Below are 22,963 nucleotides of genomic sequence, written 5' to 3'. Positions count from 1 at the left end.
CACATGGGATTGGGGGTAGTTTGATGACATGGATTGAGAACTGGTTGGCAGACAGGAAGCAAAGAGTAGGAGTAAATGGGTACTTTTCAGAATGGCAGGCAGTGACTAGTGGGGTACCACAAGGTTCTGTGCTGGGGCCCCAACTGTTTACATTGTACATTAATGATTTAGACGAGGGGATTAAATGTAGTATCTCCAAATTTGCGTATGACACTAAGTTGGGTGGCAGTGTGAGCTGCGAGGAGGATGCTCTGAGGCTGTTGAGTGACTTGGATAGGTTAGGTGAGTGGGCAAATGCATGGCAGATGAAGTATAATGTGGATAAATGTGAGGTTATCCACTCTGATGGTAAAAACAGCGAGACAGACTATTATCTGAATGGTGACAGATTAGGAAAAGGAGAGGTGAAACGAGACCTGGGTGTCATGGTACATCAGTCATTGAAGGTTGGCATGCAGGTACAGCAGGCGGTTAAGAAAGCAAAGGCATGTTGGCCTTCATAGCAAGGGGATTTGAGTACAGAGGCAGGGAGGTGTTACTACAGTTGTACAGAGTCTTGGTGAGGCCACACTTGGAGTATTGTGTCCAGTTTTGGTCTCCTAACTTGAGGAAGGACATTCTTGCTATTGAGGGAGTGCAGCAAAGGTTCACCAGACTGATTCCCGGGACGGCAGGACTGACATATCAAGAAAGACTGGATCAACTGGGCTTGTATTCACTGGAGTTCAGAAGAATGAGAGGGGATCTTATAGAAACATTTAAAATTCTGATGGGTTTAGACAGGTTAGATGCAGGAAGGATGTTCCCAATGTTGGGGAAGTCCAGAACCAGGGGTCACAGTCTAAGGATAAGGGGTAAGCCATTTAGGACCGAGATGAGGAGAAACTTCTTCACCCAGAGAGTGGTGAACCTGTGGAATTCTCTACCACAGAAAGTTGTTGAGGCCAATTCACTAAATATATTCAAAAAGGAGTTAGATGTAGTCCTTACTACTAGGGGGATCAAGGGGTATGGCGAGAAAGCAGGAATGGGGTACTGAAGTTGCATGTTCAGCCATGAACTCATTGAATGGCGGTGCAGGCTCGAAGGGCCGAATGGCCTACTCCTGCTCCTATTTTCTATGTTTCTATGTTGCACACACACACACAGGTTCCTTCAGTCAGTAATCCAGAAACCTGGTGGAGTGATAGCAAATTCCCACAGAAACATGCTTCATTACAATAGGCTAATTTCAGGCACTAATCCAGGATCTAAAGTTCTTTGCAGGAAACCTCAAACATTCTGTATCCAACCATGTAGGCATGCTGCAGAAGTACGAATGGAGTGATTTCAAATCCCCACTCTGACTTGCTTTATTATAGCATAGCCCTTCAGAAGATTCGGATCTCGTACCAGTACACTGTTTGGATTCCACAACTGTAGTTTTTGTACCATTTTGAGGTTTACACAACAGAATCTGCTTTAGCTCATGTCTACATATAAATTAAGGGTTACTGTTTGCAGCCATGTGAAGAACTAAATCATATAATGAGCCTGCAGCAGCCCTTTTTATAATGCTGTATTTGTCAATTTTGTAATTTAGATTGCAACCAATTTCTTTGATCACTGATTTATAAACAAAGATCTCAATAAGGAAGTTAGTAAATAAAAATGTTAACTTGAAGAAAATAAAAAGAATGAAATAATTACAGAAACTTGCACTGATTATTTACTTTTTTAAACTTTATGGTAAATACCTCCCATAACTGAAAAATCAGAACATCAGAACAACTGTGAAAAGAAAGTGTTTGAGTCCAGTGCACTCTTTTCCAGCATTAACAAATAATATTCTCCACTGGAAGGATGAGCTTTTATGGTAACAGTGGGTCATCTGGGGGAGAGAAGGGGAAAAATCTGACTTGGAAAAATGGCACAACTCAAGCCCAATTCCTGGTGGGTCAATGAAAAAGCTTTGTGATGGCATCCAGTGTCAGCAAGAAGATCAAGTTTAAGATGGGTTCATTACAGGGTAAAACTTGTCTTATACTGTATCAGCAATGGGGCAAGGTTTTCTCTATATACTCGATGTAGCAAAATTGTAAACATGCTTAAGAAGGACAGGTTTATGATTTCACTACACCGACCAGACAAAATAAATATTCCCCCAATATACCTTAACCTCCAGCCTCAGATCACCACCTCCTAATTACACTTCCATTTACCACTGTAAGTTAAGTGGCAAATCATGCAATTTTGTGCTGCGAAACTGTACTAGATTTCAACCTGGATCTCAGAAGTCAAATGGCAATGTGCTGACCTACATACCACCATGTTTCTTCTATTAAAGATAGACTGGACTACTGTAAAATAATGGGCAAAATCTTAAACTTTGTCAGGGGTATAAAACAGCCGAGATTGGATTTGCTACCCATTATACATCCCACTTGATTTTCCTTACCATTGAAGTTGGTCAGGGTGTATAACAGGCGGCAAATCTGATTTCCATGTCATTTATTATACTGAATATTTAAAACTGTTTCTCTAGCAATGTAACTAACCATATTGTGTATTGTGCTCCAAATTATTATTATCCCATTCAATTTTAGGCAAAAAAAGGGCAAGAGATACAAAAAGGACCTAAAGTGGAAATCGCTAAACTGGACAAGCTGCTGAGTCTGGTTAGAGACCCCGACGTCAAGCAGAACTGATTATCCCTTGTTGTGAAGATATTTAATCAACATGTCCAAATGTATCAGCATTCATGCATAGGTCATATGCGTGCACACCTGCGTCTGCCAGTAATGCTCAGAAATGTGTAACATTTATCACAACATATTTGAAAACATAACGCAGCATTCTCAGCACACGATGGTTTCACTTTCATATATCCAGAAAAACCTGTTAAACTAAATTTATTTTTCTTCTGTTTAATGATAATTCTCCTTCTAATAATATATACAAATAAAGATTTGTTAACAGGGTAATTTCTTTATTTTGATGCATCTTACAAATAAAGTATTGTATGTTATCTGAATGGCTGTGGAGAAAAGTATACTTTGGGTAAATAATTCTATAAATTGAAAAGGGCGATTTTTTCCCATTTGTACGGCAATTCTGTGATTGAATTAAAACATCAATATATTAATTCCAGTTTATTAGAGAAACAAAGCTTTTCACTCTGCTTCACAATGTCCATTAGATTGTGGGGCTATTTTTGACTAAAGAAGCTGTTTATGCTACAAAGTAGGTAATTATCAAATATTTTATTTTGAAACAAAACTGAAATTCTCACCTACATTCTGTAGGCTACAATTCCAAATACAATTATTTGTATTCTTTTCATTATTCATATATTTGCTAAAAATACCTCACAGTGATGTACTTTCAAATGAACTGTTCCTAGTACTTCTCTATTTCCCTTTGTACTACAAACTTATCTAAAATAAAGTGACAGATAATGTTAACAGCCAGTCATCTCTGCTATTTGTCTGGCTCTGTTGCATTGTATAAGCTGTTAATCAATACCATCTTCCGGTACTGATGAAAGGTCAGCAACCTGACATGTTAACCCATCTTCCTCTCTCCACAGAAGCTACCAAGTGTTTAGAGCATCTTCTGTTTTTGCCTCATCTATTCTAACTGTATTGCAGGGAGATAATCCTGCTGATTTGAGCTACAGAAAACACTACCTCCTGCAAAAGCAGCAGCCCTGAGAGACTGGACTTTTATTTTAAGAACTATATATTGTGATTTTCTTTTAAACAGAAAACAGTTTACAACCTTTAGGGATGTAGGGTAAATCTTTTTCCTCATTAATGTAGGATATCACGGCTAGGACATTGAAGATTTCCCACTTTTTAAACCAAGTTGAGCAGGATTTTCCACTCAGGTTACGCCGGCTCCGTGGTGTAACTTAAGACACAATTTGGTGCAAAACACTTCGGGAGTCTCTCTGTTAGGTCATCACTTCCAGCATTATCTGCTTGATATGACATCAGATGTATAATACATCTGTCCAAATAGGACATGGGCATTTTAGAATTGTACACAAATGATAGGAATACATCATACATTTCAAGTTTGTAATTCAAAGGGAACACATTGTTACGTTACCTGGATTACACTATTGTATAAATTGATATTGGGCCGTGTGAGTCAACTTTGGCATACCTTCTTGGATTCATTGGCCAAAAACGAATTTCTAACAATTCCCAATGCCCTCCCTGACTGCCACAGATCCCAGTCCTGCCAATTCTTCTGCACCCCCAACCTCGAGTGTTCAAAAACTCCACTCCCCCACCCACTCTGTGACAGCGTTATGCCCTCCAATCCTGGTTCATTTAGCTGCGTGCCCGAGGCACTGAGTACATCTATATGGGAATGCACGTGAGAGCGACAAAGACATTGGAGACAATCAGGAGAGGAGCCACAAACTATGACAAATTTACACCAAAGAAAATGAGAGATACAGACACAAGAGAAAATTATGTCAATTACAGAAAGAGAAATACAATTAATAACATCACAGGAGATCAGCTGTTTTATAATATATTGGGGGTAAAGTTGATCTTGGGCAGCATGTAAAACAGGCAATAGTGAATCGGCAGCCCATTTTACACGCCACCCATTTTTCTTTTCCATCTACTCCCTATTTTATTTTCCATTGAAGTAAATAGAAAAAAAAAGAGTAGCATGTAAAACAGGCTGCCGATTCACTATTGGCCGTTTTGTGCCACAACCCTAGACCAATTTCAACACATTTTGTTTAACATGGTGTAATGCTCCTATCATTATTAAACAGTGGATCCTCCAACTCAATATCGGCAATGTCATGGGAGATCTACTAATATTTTAAACTCGTGAAAATATGTTCTACATCTACTTATCACCACTCACACAGAAACATAGAAATTTACATCGCAAAAGGTAATTTTGGCCCATCGTGTCCACGCTGGCCGACAAAGAGCCACACGGCTCTTGGTCAGCAGCCCTAAAGGTTACATATAAACCTATGAACAATGACGGAAAGGTAAAGAGCACCCAACCCAACCAGTCCGTCTCACACAACTGCGCCACCCATTATACTGAAACATTCGACACTCCACCCCAACTGGAGTCACGTGATCTTCTGGGAGAGCCAAAAACCAGATAAAAATCCAGGCCAATTTAGCAAGAAAAAATCTGGGAAAATTCCTCTCCGACCCATCCAGAATTAAACTGTAAACTTACTGCGTGGAGAATTGTGCTTGTGCACGCTGCTCCTATAACTCAAGATTATCAGCACAGCCTGCATCAGATAGTACATTCCTGCTCAGCCAGACGTAACCGCTTGCATGAACACGATCTGTTGAATACCCTGTAAATCTTTCTTTTCCCCAGACTTTCAAAGCCTAAATTCTGCAACAAACTAAATTCTTCACCAGCTCCAAAATTGCATCCCCACTTTAAAAAATTTTTTTCAATAAAGAAATTGGTCGCATTGCAGATGGTATAATTACATGGTATATAATCTGAAACTCTAAGAAGTTTTCCTTATTTTTCTGTATCGTTTTGTTATGGCATCGAAAAAGAGACGACTTCTTTATCTCATACATACATTCAAGTTACTCCAACCAATTTGGTATCGCCCACCAGACCTGAGCATCGCAATCTTCAGCGTCCTTGTGTCCTTGACACCGCTCCATTATCTCAAGTGCAGCATTTAATCCAGACAAATCACCAAACGGGCCATCTGCGTCTTTACTACCAGATGCTATTTCCGCTTTTGAGGGATGCCGTCGCATTACTGAATTAAACATCGAAATCCCTCAACTGACTTGTTTTACTACAAAAAAATAAAGCAACCCCAACACGTCCCTTCAAGTTTAATAAACAACATCGAGAAAATAACTTTTCAACACGACAGTGTCATCTATATATATATATATTTATTTATTTATGTAATTAGAAATACTAAAAAAAATGGTGAAAAAGTCCAAGTAAATGCGGAACAGTGCAACATTAAAGTTAGCAGGTGCTGATGAATGTCAGCGAAGAAGTCAGACTTGTTTTAATTCAGTTCCATGACACGAAGCTGAGGGAGCGGCGCCTGCTGGGGGGCCCAGGCTGGGTTAGATGTCACTTGTCTCACTCACTGTGGAAGCACTGTATTATCTGTCTGTTTACCCCGGGTACACCGCCTCCGCCCCACTCCGCACTGTGCTACACTCAAAAGCGGGTAATAGCGTCTAAGGCATTTTTAATTATACGGCGCTTGAGACTGATCTCTCGATGCTAGTTTATTGCGACATTATATTTTTCTAAATTAAAAAGTAAAACAGATTTTACGCCCGTTTCTAAACAGCCTCTCGATGGTACCGCCCGTGCCGTCTCCAAATCCTGGCGTTGAATTCTTCACACATTCCAGCTCCAAGAGCCAATATCCCAGCGACTCGGAGATTTCCAAGTCTTTTTCTCAATGAGTTTTTTAAATGAGCCATTATTTAGTTAAAGGAGTGGATCTTCACGTCTATTCCTTGGTGCATTTTCCCCCTCACGCTCCATGCTTCCAGTTTGGGAAAACTCCCATCCTCATTTCTCCTGATGAAATTCTAGCTTTTATTTGTGCATGTTTTTTTCTTTCCAGGGTTCAAACTTCTAGCTTGCTATTTTCTTTCGCCCAGTTTTAACAGGCGCTCGCATGTCGACGTCAGGGATTGAGTAAGTATTTCTCTTCACTTTTTGTTTGCCTCGAGTCTGCGATCGGGGTTTTCTCCTCCGCCGTCGAAGGCTGCTTGCAAGCCTTGTAGAGGATTACGAGGAGAACCAGCACCAACAGCGCCAAGACACCGTTGAACACGATGGCGATGATCGCCCCGGTCGACAAAGGAGCGCTCATGGCAGACCCGGCGAGCAAATCGGGAACGGCGGGAGATAGTGGGCAGAGAGTGAGAGGCTCAGCCCGGAGTGCGCGGGCTTTGCTTTTCCCTGCTGTGGGTCACAAGCCTATCGCACAGTGAGCGACCCATCCAACGGTCAAGTTGCAGTCGAGCGCCACAGAAAGCTCTCTGAGAGATCGGGGAATTCTTTACTGCTTCTCCTGACAATCCAGATCTATTTCAAGAAACGGCACTCGCCACAGAGCGCAGCAGCCGACATCTGTCAATAGATTGAATGCCGCGGTTCCTGTAACGCGATCCCTGGGGAAATATTGGATTAAAGCAGCGTCGGTGTCCAGGGTAAACACCTGCTCTGCACCGAATGTCCGCACAGAGGTCGCAGTCGCCTTCCAGGCACCCTGAACGTGGAAATTCCAAAGTTGTTATTCTGACTTCTTATTCAGACCAGTGCGAGTCCACCTTTGCACGTCTCCCCCCGCGTTAGCCTTCATTCGCGGCCCCCTTCAGGGATAGCACGTCTGCGGTTCTTACTTTCTGGAGTTTGCAATGGCATTAGGGGTTTCCGGCTGTCACCCTCCCCAGTGATGGTTAAGAGTGGAGTGGCGGCGTTCCCGGCATTGGCCAATTGTTACTCTGGGTGTCCGGCTGTATTTTGGAAGCCCCCACTCCACTTACCCCGTGCTGCTTTGCTTGCGGTCCCGCTGAACAGTGGGGTAAGGATGAGAACCTGTCAATGTCGGGAAAACGGCCCCGCCTCCCTCGCTGCTATTGGCCAGCGAAGGGCGACGCTCTGTTTTGGAATGTTGCTTTTGATTTGGAGTGTTGCGAGTGCAGTGCTCGGCCACCATTGGTTGGGGGCGCTGTCAATCATAGATTTGACACCTGTTCTGGTTCGGACATGGGTTAAACTTGATGGAGGAACGAGATCTCATGTACTCATATACTCATCGAATACATTTTGCAGATGTCTACTATCACGGCGCAGCCCTGAATGGCTGTAGACCACTTCCCATATTTCGGCAGCCTCCTATCAACAAGAGCAGGCATTGACGACGAGATCCAACACCTCCTCCAGTGCGCCAGTGCAGCCTTCGGCCGCCTGAGGAAAAGAGTGTTTGAAGACCAAGCTCTCAAAACTGCCATCAAGCTCATGGTCTACAGGGCTGTAGTAATACCTGCGCTCCTGTATGGCTCAGAGACATGGACCATGTACAGTAGATACCTCAAGTTGCTGGAGAAATATCACCAACGATGTCTCCGCAAGATCCTACAAATACCCTGGGAGGATAGGCGTACCAACATCAGCGTCCTCATTCAGGCTAACATCCCCAGCATTGAAGCACTGACCACACTCGATCAGCTCCGCTGGGCAGACCACATAGTCTGCACGCCAGACACAAAACTCCCAAAGCAAGTGCTCGACTCGAGCTCCCTCACGGAAAACGAGCCAAAGGTGGGCAGCGAAAATGCTACAAGGACACCCTCAAAGCCTCCCTGATAAAGTGCAACATCCCCACTGACACCTGGGAATCCCTGGCCTAAGACTGCCCTAAGTGGAGGAAATGCATCCGAGAGGGCGCTGAGCACCTTGAGTCTCAACGCCAAGAGCATTCAGAAATCAAGCACAGAAAGCGGAAAGAGCATGCGGCAAACCAGTCCCACCCACCCCTTCCCTCAACGACTATCTGTCTGACTTGTGACCGAGTCTGTGGCTCTCATATTGGACTGTTCAGCCACCAAAGAACTCACTTCAGGAGTGGAAGCAAGTCTTCCTCGATTCCGAGGGACTGCCTATGATGATGAGTATCAAAGCTGGAGTCATACCTAGCACAAAGAAAGATGGTTATTGTTATTGGAGGTCAATCATCTCAGCCCCTGAAATTGTTGCAGGAGTTCCTCAGGGCAGTGCCCTAGGCCCAAATATCTTCAGCTGCTTCATCCATGACCTTCCCGCCATCATAAGGTCAGAAGTAGGTATGTTTACTGATGATTGCACAGTGTTTGCAACTTCCTAGATAATGAAGCCGTCCATGCCCGCATGCAGCAAGACCTGGACAACATTCAGGCTTGGGCTGATAAATGGCAAGTAACATTTGTGCCACACAAGTGCCAAGCAATGACTATCTCCAACAAGAGAGAGTCTAACCACCTCCCCTTGACATTAGAAAAGGTGCAGAAAAGATTTACGAGACTGATTCCAGGAATGAGGGACTTCAGTTATAAGGGGTTATAGGGAGCGGGCGGGGAAGTGGAGCTGGAAAGTCATGCACTTTGACAGAAAAAAATCAAAGAGCAAGTTATTATTTAATGGAGAAAGATTGCAAAGTGCTGCAGTACCGCGGGACCTGGGGGTACTTGTGCATGAGACACAAAAGGATAGTATACAGGTACAGCAAGTGATCAGGAAGGCCAATGGAATCTTGGTCTTTATTGCAAAGTGGATGGAGTGTAAAAGCAGGGAAGTTTTACTACAGCTATATAAGGTATTGGTGAGGCCACACCTGGAATAACGCGTGCAGTTTTGTTTTCCATATTTACTAAAGGATATACTTGCTTTGGAGGCAGTTCAGAGAAGGTTCACTAGGTTGATTCTGGGGATGATGGGGTGACTTAGGAGGAAAGGTTGAGTAGGTTGGGCCTCTACTCATTGGAATTCAGAAGAATGAGAGGTGATCTTATCGAAACGTATAAGATTATGAGGGGGCTTGACAAGGTGGATGCAGAGAGGATGTTTCCACTGATGGGGGAGACTAGAACTAGAGGGCATGATCTTAGAATAAGGGATCGCCCATTTAAAACAGATGAGGAGAAATTTCTTTGGAATTTCTGTGGAATTCACTGCCTCAGAAAGCTGTGAAAGCTGGGACATTGAATACATTTAAGACAGAAATAGACAGTTTCTTAAACGATAAGGGGATAAGTGGTTATGGGAGCGGGCGGGGAAGTGGAGCTGAGACCATGATCAGATCAGCCATGATCTTATTGAATGGCGGAGTAGGCTCGAGGGGCTGCATGGCCTACTCCTGTTCCTATTTCTTATGTTCTTATGTTATGTTGATAGACTGGAGAAGCTTAGATTGTTCTCCTTGGAGCAGAGAAGATTGAGAGGAAATTTAATCAAGATGCTCAAAATCATGAGAGGTCTGGATAGAGCAGATAGAGGGAAGCTCTTCCCATTGGCAGAAGGGTTAAGAACCAGAGGGCACAGATTTAAGGTGATTGACAAAAGAACCAAAGGCGACATAAGTATTTTTTTTTACACAGCGAGTGGTTAAGATCTGGAATGCATTCCCTGAAATGGTGGTTGAGGCAGACTCAATCTTATCTTTCCAAAGGAAAGTGGATAAGTATCGGAAGGAAAAAAATTTACAGGGCTCCAGAGAAAGAGTGGGGGAATGGGACTAGTTGAGAGCCAGCACGGGCTCAATGGGCCAAATGGTCTTCTGTGATTTAACCATTCTATGATTCTATTCAACGGCATTACCATCACTGCATCCCCCACCATCAACATCCTGGGGGCCGCCATTGACCAGAAACTTAACTGGACCAGCCATATAAATACGGTGGCTACAAGAGCAGGTGAGAGGCTGGGTATTCTGTGGCAAGTGTCTCATCTCCAATGAATTTTATTCTACTACATTGGATCTACTCTATTGGATATGTATTTTGTGAAATCACCTTTGTATTAACCAAAAATGTATCTGATGACTATTAACAAATTGTAAGGACTTGTTATAACCTCATACATGCACCTTGATTCATTGTACCACATGTATTTTTGATCTGTAACTTTTACAGTTCTTTTTATGATAACCGTTTTCATATTAATCAAACAAGTATACAGTAATCATAAACCCTAAATTTTGTCAAGCTTTGCAAAATCGTGAGAAAAAGAAGCATTCTGCCTTCATGCACAGTGTGATAATCAGCTAACTGGACTTGGGACTAGATAAGACACTATCTTTACAATAGAGTATTAGAATTACCAGACAATGTCTATCGAATAGGAGATAACAGGTCCTGAAGTTGCTGGCTAAGGCCTTGAGAAAAAGTAAGAGCCAGATAAGATGGAGGAACAGCCGATGATTGATCAGCCATAAAAGTATGACATCTTGAGGACCAGTCAATCATCCCTTGTCCATCAAAGGTAGGGATGGAAAGTGGGCTGACTCTTTGCTTTGAAAGAAACTCAACACCCTATTGGCCACCCCACCCTTTAGAAAGACCCCAATAGAGGAGATGCCTGATTGAATAGTTAACCCTGTAACCTCAAAAGTGCAATAAATGGGGGACCACTTACAAGAGTTAGGCTGTAGAGCACCAGGAGCAAGGGCTGATCCCGGAGAGGAACCAGGCAGCAGTGGCCCACGAGAGGAGGATCCAGATCGAAACAGAGATTGCTCCACATGGGATGAGGACAAGACAAAGGCCAATGAACAGAGAATACCCCAGGTGGGGTAAGGCCAAGGAAAGGGCCAATGAACAGAGAATACCCCAGGTGGGGTAAGGCCAAGGAAAGGGCCAATGAACAGAGGATACCCCAGGTGGGGTGAGCTGGAAGAGACTCCAGGTAGGCTGGATGCTTCCTTCAAGACTCCTACTAAGAAAGCATGAACTCTACTCAGGACAGCATGGGTGATATCATTCTCGTTCAGTACTGTAAACTACTGCTGACCTTTGTGTAATATCAAATAAAATACTGTTGAATCATATTGGAGTCATGTTGAACAATTGGGAAAGGGTGCAAAAACCCTGACACCTGACTCCCCAAAGCTTTTCCACCATCTACAAGTCAAGAGTGTGATGGAATACTCTCCACTTGTCTCGATGAGTGCAGTTCCAAGAACACTCAAGAAGCTCAACACCATCCAGGACAAAGCAGCCCACTTGATCGGCATCCCATCCACCACCTTAAACATTCACTCCCTCCACCACTGGCACACCATGTCTGCAGTGTGTACCATCTACAAGACGTACTGCAGCTACTCGCCAAGGCTTCTTTGACAGCATCTCCCAAACCCGTGACCTCTTACCACCTAGAAGGACATGGGAACACCAATACCTTCAAGATTCCCTCCAAGTTACACACCATCCTGACTTGGAATTATATCGCCGTTCCTTCATCGTCGTTGTGTCAGTATCCTGAACTTGCTCTGTAACAACACTGTGGGAGTACCTTCACCACAGGGACTGCAGCGGTTCAAGAAGACAGCTCACCACCATCTTCTCAAGGGCAATTAGAGATGGGCAATAAATGCTGGCTTTGCCAATGACGCCCACATCCCAAGAATTAATTTTAAAAAATGGCAACATTACTTACAAAAAGACTCAAAAAGGACAGACGCAGAATTATTCTGCTGCTATGTTCCCTTAACACCACATAATACAACTGTTGTTAAATAAATACTCCTGAGGGAATTTTGGAGAGTGGAAAATGCTTGTAAATTTCTGGGCTCCGAATCAGAAAGGAATTGCTTTTTAAAAAATACTTTTGATATTTTGAAATGTGACATTTGTATTGTGACTTATAAAGTGTGACAGATGCCCCAGAATTTCCTGGAAATGAATTCAGAGTGACTATTTGTACTAGTTTTCTGTGTAACACACATTGTATTCCGCCCCCTTTATGAGCATGGGCCCTCGATTCGGTCACGCATGCGCAGTGCGACGTACAAGGAAGCCGGAAGTCGGAAGTGGAGCCAAACCACCAGCCCGCGTGGAGCTCATTGCTGCTGAAACATTTTCTGCCACTGAAGTCTGGAACTGGATTTGCTTCCAGCTTTTGCATTATTTGGAACATTCTCGCGGCCTTCCATGGGAGAGAAAACATCGGAGGTAGTGGGGGAAGAGAGAGAGACAACGGCGGGGGGGGGGGGAGAGACGATGGGGGTGGGTGGGGAGAGAGAGCGAGACGGGGGAGAGAGATGGGGGAGAGAGAAGGAGAAGGAGAGAGAAGGGGTAGGAGAGAGAGAGATGGGGGCGGGGAAGAGAAACGGAGAGAGAGAGATGGGGGAGAGAGAGATTGGGGAGGGGGACAGATGGGGGAGAGAGAGAGGGTGAGAGAGGGAGGGGGAGAGAGAGGGGAGGGGGAGAGAGATGGGGAAGAGAGAGAGATGGGGAAAAAGAGAGGGGGAGAGAGAGTGATGGGGAAGGGGGAGAGAGAGAGAGAGGAGGGGGGAGCGAGAAAGAGGAAGGAAAAAGAGAGGGGGGGGTGGAGCAAGAGAGATGGTGGGAAGAGAGACAGGAGAGAGAGTGACTGGGGGGGAGTGAGGTGGAGAGATGGGGAGAGAGAGGAGGGGAGAGAGAGACTAGGGGGGTGAGAGGGGAAGCGGGAGAGGGGATCGGAGGGGAGATGGATCACGTTCTTCCAACCCCCTTTACACCCATACCCAATTTCTCAGAAATCTCAATGCATGTGTGACAAGCGACATCATTGAAGTGGATGAAATCTGGAAGTTACGCCATTGTCACTATTCACTTCATACCCGATAAACCTGTTAACAATCCGTGACCCATGCACAATGCCCCATCTATGGCAGGTGGGAGCAGGGTAATCACAGGAACTTGGGCTGGGATGGGGTCAGGAACTTCGGCTGGGGGTGACATGAACTTGTGCTGGGTTGGGGAGCTCTATCCTCTCTGAGGTCTGAAACCAGAATGGCTTGAATGACACTTTGCAAAGTCACTCAGAACCTAGGCTGGGTGGTTCCAATTACACATTCCAGAGAAACATCTGCATGTGGCTTATCCTCCAAGGGGAGCAATCAGCAATCAGTTCATGTGATAATAGAGAGCCAATCAGAGCATTTTCTAGTGCAAATAGCTGTATCCAAATGAATTACATTGCTGTTGAACCTTTTGAAAATATTTCACCCACGGGTGGCCTCTAGAGAGAGTTTTCTTAGTCTACCCATTAGCATTCCCATTGGTGCAGGCATGGGTGTAAACCCTATGTAAAATGAACTATGATAAGCTGGTGAATTACCTGGAAACTTCTGCGCAGCCTTTAGAAACTGTTCAGCCTGCAACTCCACTTTTAAACCGCTAACTCACTTTGAGGAGAAGGCCATGGAGCTAGTGGGCACACACTCAGCTTTTGCTATCAGAGATGGCAAAGTCAGCGACATCTTACTGGTGTCAGGTTAGTGACTGAAAATTTACACTATGACCCTGGAATCCCTGTAAAGCACCGCACAGACAGAACCTTCCACCTCATTTCTCTGTCTATTCATTCCAAAGGGTTGGTGCTCACCAATTCTGAACTTTTACCCTCCTTTCCCGCAGATATACCACAGTAACAGGTGGAGGAAGATGAGGAGGAGCTGGGGCGATACTGCTCCCTTGATGCATATGATGATGACAATAATGAGGAAGACTATGAGAACCGGACAACTCTGTGTAGCGGCTTCATCCTGCTCCATCTTCCTCTACACCAATCCCCACCAACTCACCACCTTGTTTCCTTACTCTCAGGCATCAGCTCAGATTCCGTCACCCAGGATGAATTAGATAGTGGTAGTGAGGGTGTGACATTGGATAATTCACAGAGCACAAGGGAACTAGAGGAATTGAGAGTGGCTGAGGATGTGCACAGCTTCCAAGGGAGGCCGAGGAGAAAGATGCCAATGGCTTGAGAATTGTGGGACCTAGAATTACCTATGTGCGAGCTTTGAGGTCACTCCCCAAAGATGGGCGACAACTGCCAGGTATGACTCTTAAGTCTGCTGCTCTCCTTTGTAGCAACATTAAGGAAGCTTCAGCTTCATTGCAGGCACCAATAGAGTAATGGAATTAGCATTAGATCCCCAGCTATGAATCAGCTAGGAAACACAGGCTGCAGCTCTGGAGAAAATAGGGGGCAGATTGGAGTACAGTATTATTGCAGTTTCCAAACCATGGTGTCCGCTGTGTCTCAGGGCTATCAGGATCTCACAGCTGCCATTAGACCAGACATTGCACTAATCATTAGGGTCACAGAGCCAAGGTCCAGTGAAATGTCAATGGCTGAAGTCCACCTGCCTAATATTGCCATTTCTCAGAACAGCAAGTGCCAGGAGACCTCCTTATTCAGACTAGCATTTTAATGGAACATGGGAGGTATGAACAGGCTGCACGGGAGCACCCTCCAAAGATTTGTCCAGCAGAAGCTCCATGCAAGGAGCACAGCTGTTAGAAATAACCTCTTTATGGCTATCTCTGGTCACTTTAAATAATCAGGTTCAAGTGCAAACAAATATGGTGGGTATATTGTGTTTGATCAGCATTTAAATCAGAATATAACACATTGGTTATACAGCAGAAACATATGACTGTGACAAGTAGCTGATTCTGATCCGATCGGACAGCCGGTCAACACACGTGAGCAATTTTCTTCCATTCATCCAGAGCCTCCTTCTCTCTCTTCTGTCTGTGAGTCTCCTCTCTCTCTCTCATCCATCTGTGAGTACAAGCTTTCAGGAGGTCACTTTTATTCTATTTTTAGGGGTGGGCCTGAATCTGAATATTGACAAGACTGTTTGACTTACAGAAGTTCCGCTAAAATCTCAATATCCAATGAGACTTCAAGTTCTCGATTCTTGAGTCAAAGGCTGCCCTAAAGATGTTGGCCACATGTCTTGTTGTTTATACTTTCCCGAAGATTCCTTCCTATGAAATTTGTGTCTTATCACTTTCGTCTCTATCCTGCCTTTGATCCCATGAGGCCAGACCAGAGCTTTCTCACACTCACCGGTCATTACCTTCTTTACGACGTAGCAAACTGCCTTGTGTTTATGTTAACTCCTTCCAACTTCCTTCCATTATCTTCATAAGCAGTTCTGTTCAGCTAGCTTCAAATCCTACCTTAGCATTATACATAAAATACATAAACAAGATTCAAGTCTTAACTTAAAAGCAACAGATGATCGCTTAGCAACAGGGAGATTGTATACCCTCCATACGAAATCAAAACATTAGCAAGTCTAAACATCTATCTGACCTGAGGAGATTTTCCATCTGCAATTCAAACATAACCATTTAAACACAGCATTTTTAGCATCACAATTTTAAACGCATGACCATATACTTTTTTAGGGCCCTTTAATTTCTAACACAGCTGCTATGAGTTGAGGCCCATCTCAGTCTCACGACCCTACTACACAGCTCTTTTCTCTGGAAAATGTAAGACAATGGGTTAGAAATTCAGTCGCACCCCATTTGGGATGATAACATTTGAAATCTCTGAAAAGTATTGCCAGGTAATAATCATTTTTTGCTCCTGGGAAATTCAGCTTTAGCGATCCAAGAGGGAATTGGAGTGTTAAATCAAGCACTAGCCACTTCCCTTAGGGTGCTAAAGTGCATGAGCGAGGCGATAGCGGCAGAGCGCCAAAGAATGTGCAGTGCAGTGCTATTGGCTTCAGAGGCTGCTTCCCCTGCTTAAAGGGAAGGGCCACAGATAGTTTACAGCATTCTTGTAGTCAGTTCTGTGTGGCCAGGGGGCCTGCCTGACTGCCATTACAACCCCAATCACTCTCAGAGAGCAGAGGGCTTGGACATCACGCAGCAGTGAGACTTCAAAAGACTTCAGCAGGCACCAGACTGGTGCAAAGAATAAAGTTTGCCCTACCTGAACCCTTTAATTATCATTCCACAATCAACCAGCTAAGGTGACAACGGCTCCTTGAGCTGCCATTGTTGACGCCCGGCGATGCAGCAGGAGATGGGTGCGAAATTCACATCCGGGGTGGTAATGGAGCACTTGATGACATCACAATCTACACGCTGGAGACCGAAAGCCTGTGCAAGACTGCCAGGGAAATTCACGGGCATCGCTGAATTCGTCGCACCCAGTCGATAACCCCTTAGCGCAACGTTACCGCCCCCGCACGCACTAACGGGAGGCGCAAAGCATTCGAATTTCTCCCCCTAAGAGTTGAATGATAGCGATCTTTAACATTTTGATGGGTTGGCTAGGGTGGTGTTGGAGAAACTGTTTCCAGTTGAGAGAATAGAATCCCTTCCTGTTGAGGTAGCTGAGTAAATCAATGGCACCCACATTGCACTACATTGCAGTTTGGCCTTATCTGTCTTCTGCCTTGTTCCAAATTTTCACATGGTGAAATGTATCACTTTTATGCCTATGGAAAATTAGTTGATCCTGTTTGATTATCTGGAGAATTATTACACAAGAATTTCCTGGGTCAGCTTTTTGCATATCTTTTAAAGTAGTGATTGGTATCGATCCCGTGTAAAATAAGAATAACTTGCCGGGGGAGTGCATAAATATAGATATGTTTTAAAATCCTTCCATAGCCTCGCTCCTCCATATCTCTGTAATCTCCTCAGCCCCACAACCCCCGAGATATCTGTGCACCTCAAATTCTGCCCCTTTGAGAATCCCTGATTTTAATCGCTTAACCATCGGTGGATGTGCCTTCAGCTGCCTAGGCCCTAAGCTCTGGAACTCCCTCCTTAAACCTCTCCACCTCACTACACCACCCCCCCACCCCCCCACCGTTTCCTTCTTTAAGATGCTTCTTAAAACCTACCTCTGTGACCAAGCTTTTGGTCCTCTGCCCTAATTTCTTACATGGCTCAGCGTCCAATTTTTGTCTTACAAAACTCCTGTGAAGCACGTTGTGACAGTTTACTACATTAAAGGTGCTATATAAATACAAGTTGTTGTTGTGGTTGTTTATGCACTGTGTATGTCTTATAATTAGCATTTGTTGCAATAGTTTGATGTTATGCAAGGTAATTGAAAGTACCATTTTCTGAAGCACTTACTATTCTAGCTGTGGTGTGATGCTGTCGTGAGATGAAGTGGTGTGATTCTACATATTTTGTCATAAGTTTAAGGCTAATGTTTGAAAAACTGAGATTTTGCACATATAGATATCACAAAGAGAACTGGGAATTGATTGCCTATTGAGGTTTGTATGTGATATTATTACTGGTCATGCTCCATCATAAGCAAAATCACAATTATTTTCCTGATGCATTTGCTAACCTTGTGCACCTCCTTGTAATGCTAATGCATCATAATAATTCCCAGTAAGCACTTGTGGGAAGCTTATATCAACAGCTGTAAACCATGCAGTGAATTTTCCATGGTAACTTCCAACTCATACTTCATTTCATATGCACAGCGAGCTCCGAATTTGAAATCAAACGGGTTATGCGATGTTGTAAATGTAGCGGCCATTTAAAAGTAAATAGTTTTGATGAATTCAAAGTTTGTACAGTCTAGAAGTATCTCTCCTGCAGTAATGGAACAGGGCTATCAAAGCACCATCTGACTGGGAGCTTGCAGTTGAGCTAGTGTGGTGTGAGGTGAACAAAAAGAGATTGCCCTTTTACACACACTAGGGCATCGTCCCCAAGGAGACGCCTGCAGAGTTCCTGAGAGGAGATTGCAGGGGCATTAAATACTGACAGAACATAGAGACAGACACATAAGTAGATGTCAGACATCAAAAGCCTGCCAGATAAGGCTATCTAAAATTTCCCTTTTACAAGTAGCTGCATGGCATAATGTCTCCACTGTCACATGTTGACTGTGCTCCAGCGAAAGCATTCAGACAGTTTTTTTATTGATTACAATGCATGTCCATACTATAGTGGGACACACTTTCCAGCTGTAAATTACAACTGGAAGTCTTGTATAGGTGTGTGCTGTCATGCAGGATAGGTACCTGGGGTATTTTTGCTTTCAGGATGTGATGTCAAGGCTGCATTTATTGCCCATCCCTAGTTGCCATGAGAAGATGGTAATGTACTTTCTTGAACTGCTGCAGTCCTTGGTGCTCCCACAATATTAATTGATAAGAAATTGCAGGATATTAACCCGGTGGCAATGAAGCAATGACAATACATAGCCAAGTCAGTATCGTGTGTGGCTTGGCCGGGAACTTAGAGATGATGATGGTCCCATTCCATTGCTGCTCTTGTCCTTCTCAGTGGTAGAGGTTAAAGGGCCGGGAGCGCTGTTGATCTCAACACTACTTAGAGCTTCTGAGCAGAGTGGAGGCATTGCTTATTAATATTCAAATTGCCAAAATGGAGGCCTTGAGTTCCATTCTACAACAAGCTCAATTATCCAGATTCAACATGCTAGGGGCTTGGATTTTTTTTAATTGATTTCTTCATTCACAGGATGTGGGCATTACTGACAAGGCCAGCAGTTATTGTCCATCCCTAATTGCCCTTGAGAAGGTGGTGGTGAGCTGCCTTCTTGAACCACTGCAGTCCATGTGGTGAAGGTACTCCCACAGTGCTGTTAGGGAGGGAGTTCCAGGATTGAGAGGACCATTGTACAGTGCTCCACAAACCTCATTTATACCCAGCGATCTGGGTAAATTATTGTTGCAGTTATATCCAGAGATCATATACCCTGTATAGGCAAATAAATTGGACATTTTAATTCCATTGGTGTAAAGTAATTAGCAACTATTCAAAGTATCCATAGTGGTCAAAGTAGTTCATAGGGCACTGTTGGAAGGTATGATGCCCTGTTCCTCAGTCAATATCATCAAACCAATGAACTGATTTGCAGTCAACACATTGTTGTTTCTGGGAACTTCCTGTGTGAAAATATAGTTACCAACATAACAACAATGATTATACTTCAAAAATAATTTCTGAGAAATATGTCGAGATGTTTCGTTGGGCTAGAATTTCCATTATTGTGCAGATCGCCCAAAAATGGGCGTTATTTCCAGCATTGGCATTTATTATGCGTTTTGAGATCGGCGGATTTTCGCCCATTTTCAAAATCACAACTTTCCACTTTATAAAACGAGCGATGTGAAATGGGCGTTAACGGTGAATTTTTTGCCCTTCTGCTGTAAAATGTTGGCGTCCATAGCAATGCCATGGCAACGGTTGTTTCCCACGTTTCAGGGGGTCAGGGTTCATCAATACATGTGCAGAAGAGGAGAGAGAGAGAGGGAGGGAGCGGAGAGGAACTGAAAGCGTGTGTGGGTGTGTTGTGTGGTTGTTTGGCTGTTGTGGGAGGTAGGAAAGAGATTTAGCAGCAGTAAAAAGAATTGAGAGCACAAATAACTTTGTTTGCAGAGATTTTGGGAAGATCAGATGTGATGTCTTGCACTTATATTGGGAATGTTTTACTTAAAGCCTGCATTTACGGTGTACATCTTTAGGTAAATAATAATAATTATATTAATAATCATGATTACATCTGTTGGTTATGTGTTGTATCAGTCTCTGTGACAGTACCTAGCAATGGTCTCACGCAATGATCTCATGACATGTTGTCCTGTTGTTAACTTTTGCAGAAGAAGCTTTCGAAGAATAGAGCCGAGCAGCGGTGCACGGGTGGCAGGCCACCAATCATCAATGAGATGATAGACATCGAGGAGTGGGTGCTGGCACTAGTGGGGAGCCACCCCCGGTCGGCCACACATGCAGCTGCAGAACCTGATGTAATGCCAAGTGAGTAAAGTAAACACCATTGCGTGATGTAAAGTCAATAGATGCCACACCCACTCATATCCGAATAATAATATAGGATAGATGATTGATAAAAGTGTTATCTAAATAATGATGGCCTCATGAAAATCATTGTAATGCAGAATTTGGTCATGGTCATGAAATGTAATGTCTGTGATGATTTTGTTAGCCGTAGTGCTTTTGTCGTGCATATGCTTTGTGTGGCGTTTGAATCACCCTGTGACCCTAGGATCCCCTTCTCCTCTAATAACTTCATTTATGTTTTGTAGCTCAGCCAGCAGTGCGGCCCCAGGCAACACCATCGAGCCAAGAAGGTGTGGATCTGCCGGCGGCCTCAGCGGGGGATCGTCATTCTGGTGCTGAGAAGCCCCGAATCTCGCCGTGGAGCTGCAGGGTGCCTTCTCCACTGATGACAATGCCGACTTTGAGGAGCATGCATCGACAAGCTCCATCATCTATGCAACCCCAATGACACCTAGTGCTCCTGCGGCCATGTCCTCCTCCACCGTGGAGGTAGCGAGCCCAAGCACCTTGTCGCAAAGCACTCTAAATGTCTCCAAGATGGCGCCGACCCCGTGGAGATTGGTTCGATGCAGCAGGACTGCTCCACGAGCAGCAGATCTGAGCAGGGACATGGTACATTTGTCCAGGAGGAGTGTTGAAATAGGTCAGCAGATCCTCCAGACAATGGGGGGCATATCCCAACAGCTGGCCAGCATGCCCGCCAGAATGACCGAGTATGTTCCGCAGATGACGGAGGCCCTGGAGATGATAGCCAGGAACACGTGCCAGAGTGCTACCAGTGGTCCCGGAGTTTGGCACTGCACCCCAGGGTGATGCACTCCCATTGCCAATGACACATGCGAGCCAGGAGAATGGCCTTGCTTCTGGTTCGGGGGACATTCACTCCTCGGGACCATCCTCTCCAGTGTCCGGCCAACCAGTGAAGCAGCAAGGCGGCTTGGAGTCAGGAGGGGAAGGGGTAGAGGTGGGGAGGAGAAGTGGGAGGGAAAGGAAAGTGAGGTGCATGGCCGCAGGAGTTGTATTGGTCACAGTATTTTTAGGTTGTTGTTGCTATTTTGTGGGAGGTTAGGGGGGAGGGGGGTACCTTGTTTTTTTGCATTTGTGTTTTATGTTTATGAAGTTTTGTTGGAAATGTTAAAAATTTAATGACTTATATAAATGTTATAAATTTGTTGGTGGGGTGTTTTTTAACAGGTATAATTATGACTTTATACAAATGTTCTCATTAAATGTTTTTTATTTCACACAACCTTGTTGCGCATTGTCTCAGATAGATGCACCGTTACATACTGGTGATTCCTTAACATGAAAGGGGATAATTCACTATCACTTGAATTAACAAACTTTAACTGTCACCAAGGTAATGCACACCATTAATGTATGAGCTGCAAACACAGCAGTCTTGCAGCTTTGTAAATATCACCAACGTTATTTCAAGCAAAGCGCTCATTTATGAGCTGCTGACATAAGAGTTTTGCAGCTATGTAGCCACCACGGGCCCTTTCCTGCGGTCTAGAGGGGGGGGCAGGGGCATGGTTTCAGCATCAGCCTGATTGTTTGTCCTGAGGTCAGCATCCACCTCCTCATCCTTCTCTTCCTCTCTCTCCTGAGGTGGGCCGGCAGTCCCTTCTGGCAATTCTTGTCCCCTCCTAATAGCCAAGTTGTGCAGCATGCAGCACACCACCACGTATTGAGCTACCTGCTCAGGCTGGTATTGTAACTCGCCTCCTGAGTGGTCCAGGCATCTAAAGCACTGCTTAACTACTCCAATGAAATTCTCGACGATATTGCATGTGGCTCAGTGGCTCTCGTTGTATCGCTTCTCGGCTTCTGTGTGGGTGTTACGCAGGGGGGTCATCAGCCAGGTGGCGAGGCCATATCCTTTGTCACCAAGCATCCAGCATTGACCTTGTGGCTGATTGTTAAACAAGTCAGATACAGCACTCTCACACAGGATGTGAGCATCATGGATGCTGCCCAGAAATTTTGCATTTACTGCCATTATAATTTTCTGGTGGTCAACAACCAGTTACACATTCAGGGAGTGGAATCCCTTTTGGTTCCAAAAAACCTCTGCATCCTGAAAAGATACCCACATGGTGATGTGCATACAGTCTATTGCTCCCTGCACCTTGGGGAAGTTTGCAATTCTGGAGAATCCTAGAGCCCTCTCAGTCTGTGTCTTCCTGGTCATAGGGAAGCTGATAAAGTCCATCCTGCGTGCGTAAAGGGCTTCAGTCACCTGTCAAATGCAGCAATGTGTGGCATGCTGAGATATAGCGCAAATGTCGCCAGCTGAAGCCTGAAAGGAACCCGATGTGTACAAGGCAAGTGCCATAGTGACCTTGACCTCAACGGATAGTGCAGTTCTGATGATGCTGGCAGGCTGCAGATCTCCCTTTATGAGCTGGCAGATCTCACTGATAATCTCTTTGTGGAAGCGCAGTCTCCTAAGGCTCGTGTTATCGGACAAGTTCAGGTAAGACCGTTTCTCCCTGTAAGTGCATGGGGTGTAAGTTTGCATCCTCCACAGCAGTCTGCCACCTCTTTGATTGGTCTTGAATATACCTTCTGCCATCTCTAGTCTGCAGCATGTGCATAGTCATCAAGACAGGCTGAGAAATTACAGG

At 44.5% G+C, this 22,963-nt stretch overlaps 1 protein-coding gene across 1 annotated transcript in view; it reads left to right on the top strand.

Moving 5' to 3' along the window:
* Positions 1 to 3,426, top strand: part of dnai1.2 (dynein, axonemal, intermediate chain 1, paralog 2) — a 610,660-nt gene extending 607,234 nt beyond the window's left edge. Inside the window, exon 20 of the mRNA XM_070868013.1 lies at positions 2,586 to 3,426. Within this exon, the coding sequence (XP_070724114.1) occupies positions 2,586 to 2,687 (102 nt within the window). The 3' untranslated portion in view covers positions 2,688 to 3,426. The remainder of the gene's footprint in view (positions 1 to 2,585) is intronic.
* The last annotated feature ends 19,537 nt before the right edge of the window (positions 3,427 to 22,963 follow it).

This window comes from Pristiophorus japonicus, chromosome 2, assembly GCF_044704955.1.
Source record: "Pristiophorus japonicus isolate sPriJap1 chromosome 2, sPriJap1.hap1, whole genome shotgun sequence".
NCBI lineage: Eukaryota > Metazoa > Chordata > Chondrichthyes > Pristiophoridae > Pristiophorus > Pristiophorus japonicus.
Note: the sequence above shows the minus strand (reverse complement) of the source record. Positions and strands in the feature narration are given on the sequence as shown.